The following is a 5,861-nucleotide window of genomic DNA, read 5'->3' as shown; positions in this document are numbered from 1 at the left end:
TCAATTGGTTTAGGGACCGCCCAATGTCCTTAAGGGGTTAAAATCGTTTTCTCATGACCAACACTGGATGAATGTAACGGGAATTCACTGCTTTCCTCCTCAAATGTCTCCATGAGATGTCAACCATAGACGTTTACCCACATTGTCTTCAACACTCAACGAGGGCTGCAGCTTCCTACCCAAGACCACCTCTGCTGGCTGTTGGTAGAACTCCATGGGACTCCTTAGAACGTTATCTTTTTCTACTAGAACAATGGGGAAGGGAACCACTGCTTTGCCCTCTTTCTGCTGAATGTTTTAGAACATTCGAGGTTATTTTACATTCCAGCCATTCTATTCACGTTAATGCATGTTGCATATTCATGGGGTGGGGATTCTGCTGGGAGGCTGTTCCATATATCTACCACTTCCATTCCATGGTCTTGTTCTACTTCCCTCCTGTACTTTCGTTACGGACCCTCTGCCCCGCCGCGTTTCATACGGCAAATCCTTTCTCATCGTCAACATGGGAGAAAATCTATTCCCACTCAGTCTTCTTCAATGTGGTTTTTGTAGCGAATTCGCAAGTGGCGTCTTATGATTCGTTAAGCAGAAATGACATTTATTGCGGGCTGTCATAATGGGAAACTGTCTCGGCGACAGGCGTTCTTTGTCATTTCCCATGAAAGCAGAATAGTCTCTTTGCCCTGCATGCGCGGCCTCTGCCCCACGCGCTGTCGGGCTTCGGCATTTGTCTGTTCGAAAAAAAAAACACCTTCTTATTCGGGTCATAAAAAAAAAAACAACGAAAATCCAGAGCCATTGGGGCTGTGACATCACATACCCGCTGGGGGTTTAATTGTGTACACGGTGCATTCTGGGTAGTGTTATGCAAATGAGCTCCGCTCTGTTTAAAAGAAAGGTGTAAGTGTAGAGCGTATTTATCCCGAGATATGGAAATGGCTTCTTCATCCTTCCAGGCTTATCCATTAAACCTTAGCATTTGCATGGCGTCCGGGTTCTGCCGTAAGCTCTTGGATGTATCTCGCGCATGCACGGTTCTGGATAATAATATGCAAAAAAAAAAAAAAGGGCCAATGTTTGGGGAAAAGATTAAAACATGCTCGTCATTTTTCGTTTGCAGGGAATCAGTCAACAGACAGTGGATTTTGGCTACTCAGTCATACGTCGGGCAACTTAAACGCCGCTAGGACGCCAGTATTATTGGCAGTTAATGCCAAAGACCTAGAATGCATGGAATTCGGTGCAATAAAATGGAATTTACAGCACGGCAAGAAAAGTCGATAAAAGATATAAAGCAGCCATCGGGTAGGAACAACCAGTACATGTGTATGGAGCCCGGCCGCCCCGATCCGCCACTGGCCCCCTCATTTGCCCTTATAGCCCACTACCCGGGACTTAAAAACAAAAGGCTATTATTAATCGTAAGATATATTTATATCGGGTTTTTATTCTATTTAAGAAAAGCAAAACCAGAGGATGACGTATGTTAAGGAGACATACAGATTTTAGATGCAAAGAGGGACTGGACTGAGTAAACAGGGACACTTAATTGGTATGAATATGTGAGATTATGCGTCCTTGTAGCACATTTCAGCCTCCCTGGGATCATGAAGTCGACGACGCCACGGATGGAGTTACCAAAACAGGAAAGACGCTAAAGAAAATGAACATTTTTTTTTACACGTTTTTATACACAATGATAAAAAAAAAAACCAAATATTATTGTAAAACTAATTCTTTAAGTTTAATAAAACAAAGAAACAAAAAAAAGACGAGACACTCCAAAAATATATAACATTTTACCTGCTAAAATAAGGTTTAGTATAAATTAGCTGTATTTTAAAATATCCACTTCAAAAGTAGATCTATAAAATTAATATTTATGAAATATAATAACTAGCAACATGTATCTGTACATAAACACACACCAACACTATATATATATTTATACATATACACACACACACATTTATATATATATACAGAATATATATATATAAATACATATATATATATATATACACACACATTTATATATATATACAGAATATATATATAAATACATATATATATATATATACACACACATTTATATATATATACAGAATATATATATAAATACATATATATATATACACACACATTTATATATATATACAGAATATATATATAAATACATATATATATATATATACACACACATTTATATATATATACAGAATATATATATAAATACATATATATATATACACACACATTTATATATATATACAGAATATATATATAAATACATATATATATATATACACACACATTTATATATGTATACAGAATATATATATAAATACATATATATATATATATACACACACACATTTATATATATATATATACAGAATATATATATAAATACATATATATATATATATACACACATTTATATATATATATACAGAATATATAAATAAATACATATATAAGGTATATATATATATTTTCATATATATTATTATATGTATATATATTTGTATATGTGTTTTGTATGTACGTATACACTTATACATACAAACAGTTGACGTATGTCGACACCCCGTCAAAAAGGAGCAGATCCCAGAATAATGAACCAAATGTTGTAATTGGTTGTAATTAAGTTGGGAATGGCCATTGTGTATCAGTGACGGTATTATGCTTTTGGGCTGCCCTCCAGCCGCCCCCCTCCACAGCTTGCGTCTGCACCACATTAAAAAGCGCGCCGTACCTTTAAAGCGTCAGGCTATGATGTCATATCTTTACAGTCCGTGTCTTAAAGGCGCTCAGCGCTTCCTATTTCAGTCTATGGAGGCCGTGCTGAGTCGGTGTAAATGGGATCAAAGATCACTCCCGTACCCCCCCCCCCCCGGTCGGGCAGCAGGGGCTTGGTATATTTATCTTGGGCAATAACTTAAGTCTGACCTCCAGCCACCTCCTCACTACTTTTTGCATCATCAAATGAATTTAATAAAACTACCTATAACTTTAGGCAGAACTTGCATTATTTGATCAACTTCCTGTCCCTTCTCCTCCCTCTTACAAAGGCTGCCTCAGCCAATCAGCAACAATCAGCAACTTCATTCATTAATGAATGGGGCACGATGATTTTTTTTTTCTTCGGATTACATTAGATTTGGAAATTACGACAACAAGCCTCTGTTATACTGTGTGAATCGAGCAGTAATCCCCCCCCATCGGAGTAGAAAATGTCTATCATTTGTTAATGAATTAACCCTTTAAATACCCCTACAGACATCAACCTATTTAAAGGGGGTTCAGAATGCGTGAGCAACAGCAGAGTCCTTGAAAACGGAAATTATTAAATTAAAATTTTGTGCGAGTTAGAAAATCCTAGTTATTTCCCAAAGTTCTATACGTTCTTCCCGTGAAAGGTACGGACCCCCCCCCCCTGTTAGTTTTGTGTTCTTCACATCCTGGTGATCACGGTCAGGCTGGGGCTCGGGGCACTATCGTTAGCAACGTTTCCGTTCCCCACCGAGCTCCAGTTATTGTCCTGCATGTAGTTTGAAATCTTGCTTTTCATCTTGGTGATGCCGCTCCGGCCGATAATATTAATATTCCGCCGGACGGTCTGCCCGGCCAGGAAGTACAAGATGGGGTCGAGGCAGCTGTTGACGCTGGCCAACGGCCGGGTCACCTTGTAAGCCAAGTTGATAGCGTTCAGAACGTCGCACTCGAGGTCCATCTTGCGGAAGTAATAATAAAGTGTCCGGTTGACGTGGAACGGTAAGAAGCAGACAATGAAGACGATGAGAACCATGATGATCATCTTGATGGACTTCTTCTTGGACTTGGAAGTCTGCGAAGTGGCTGCTGATGGCTTCAGGAGAGCTTTTGTCATCAGCACGTAGCAGGCCAGGATGGTGACGAAAGGAACGCAAAACAACAAGGCCAGGTTGACCGTGCTGTAGATGACAAACGTGTCGAAGAGGTCCGCGCTGGAGGTGTCGTGGCAGATGGTGTTGTCCCCGTTGCTGCTGGTCGTTACAAAGTACAGGATCGGGGACTGGAAGGCGGATACAATCACCCAGACCAAGACGGAGATGATCCGAGCGTTCCGGACCTTTAGCCAACCGAGCGACTTCATGGGGTAACAGATCCCGAGGAAGCGGTGGATGCTGATGCAGAGGAGGAAGAAGATGCTGCAGTACATGTTGGTGTAGAAGAGGAACTTGACTATTTTGCACAACCCTACACTAAATGGCCAATTGTCTCCCTGGGAGTAATAGTACACCAGCAGGGGCAGGGATATCACATACATCATGTCGCATATGGCCAGGTTGAACATGTACGTGGTCGAGGCGTTCCAGGGTTTTACGCGGAATATGAAGATGTAAAGCGCCGTCACGTTGAGGATCAATCCCACGCAGAAGACGATGCCGTAGGACACGGGCAGGAGGACGTATTTGAAGTCCTCGTCGAACTTACACCTATACGTGGAGTTTTCTCCGGAAGAATTCATGATTGCAGCACTTTGATGCCGACCCTATGGAAAGGAATGTGAAAGAATAAGTACAAACCCGTCAATAATATCATATTATTTCGTGCTGTTGTGGAAAGTAATACTAATTATAGTCCATTTCTCATGAAGGGAATGCAACTTTTTGAAAGACGCAGATATTTTGTTTGGGGGGGGAGGAAGAGGGTAGTAGATACATGGAACTGACTCCTAGTGGTAGAAGATGATTCAGTGAGGAGTGAATGGGACAGAAATGGCCAAGTCGTGAGCGTTGGCAGACTAGACAGGATGAGGTTCTTATTTTGCCGTCAAGCTCTATGATTTCATTTTAAATTACATTTTAATGTTGGATTGTTCAGTGTATTAATATATATTTTTGTTAATTATATTATATTTTGTTAAAAATATTATATTTTATAATACGCCCGTAAAACAGTTTCCCCCTGATGTCCGAATAAATACGATAATGAGAAAAATGTATTCTTTTTTTAAAATTTTTATAATCAGTTTTTCCAAACAAAAAAAAAATACTTCTCAGGTTTTTTTTTGTTTTTTTTTTAGCCAATCATTTTCATTTAGACGATGAATGAAATCCCTGTCGCCCGGTGAACAATCTTGGCTAAAACGCTAATAATTAACCCCTTAAATGACAAAGTCCGTACATGTACGTACGGGCTCAAAATGCATTGCTTTCAATGGGTTTTAGGGACCGCCCACCATTGTCCTTAAGGGGTTAAAATAAAATCAATACGGGTTTCACAGAGTGACTTCACTGACATGGTGCAAAACCTCCCGGCTTCACCTTATCAAAGCAAACAAAGAAATGTGGACTCTGCAACCATTTCACTATTTAGAGATAACGCGACCATAAAAAGAAAGGGAAAAGCCAAGGTAACTCAAAGTCTGAAGGTCTCAAAGAATGTGAAGTTTTATTTCCCACCGCTACATCGGGAGGTTTGGGGACCCAGCTTGGTTTCTACACTACTCCTGGGGAAAAAAAAGCGCTACATGTTACAAAATAGTCGGTGATTCAACTCCCAGGACACCGAGTCAGGTAACAAGCGCTAAATACTTAACACTACGTACGCATTTAGTGTGTGTTACTTTGTTTCTCTCCGTATTGAATGCTGTTCTTTCAAATAAAAGTCAACAATAAGGTTCAATTACGCAAAACTAGCTGTAAAAAAGTGTCCAGATCCCCTTGATACAAAATGAAACTAAAACTGAATCACAAACGCTACATATATATATATATATATATATATATATATATATATATATATATATATATATATATAAAATCCTATACCTTTTTATCATATGTACCTTACAACTGTTTGGCAAACAA

General features: G+C 39.2%; 1 protein-coding gene across 1 annotated transcript; it reads right to left on the bottom strand.

Annotated features, from left to right (window-relative positions):
- Window positions 1-3,460: 3,460 nt before the first annotated feature.
- LOC149281176 (P2Y purinoceptor 2-like) lies at window positions 3,461-4,516 on the bottom strand. The gene has a single exon (XM_089499534.1). The coding sequence runs from the start codon at window positions 4,514-4,516 to the stop codon at window positions 3,461-3,463; it is 1,056 nt and encodes a 351-aa protein (XP_089355660.1).
- Between the last annotated feature and the right edge of the window lie 1,345 nt (window positions 4,517-5,861).

The sequence above is a fragment of the Sceloporus occidentalis genome, unplaced genomic scaffold, assembly GCF_023333645.1.
Source record: "Sceloporus occidentalis isolate IW3139 unplaced genomic scaffold, rSceOcc1.0.p SCAF_137, whole genome shotgun sequence".
NCBI classification, from domain to species: domain Eukaryota; kingdom Metazoa; phylum Chordata; class Lepidosauria; order Squamata; family Phrynosomatidae; genus Sceloporus; species Sceloporus occidentalis.
The sequence above is the reverse complement of the archived record's forward strand: the minus strand, read 5'-3'. Positions and strand labels throughout refer to the sequence as shown.

Excerpts from the sequence above, each read along its gene's own strand:
- LOC149281176 (XM_089499534.1), bottom strand. The coding sequence starts at position 4,516 with ATGAATTCTTCCGGAGAAAACTCCACGTATAGGTGTAAGTTCGACGAG.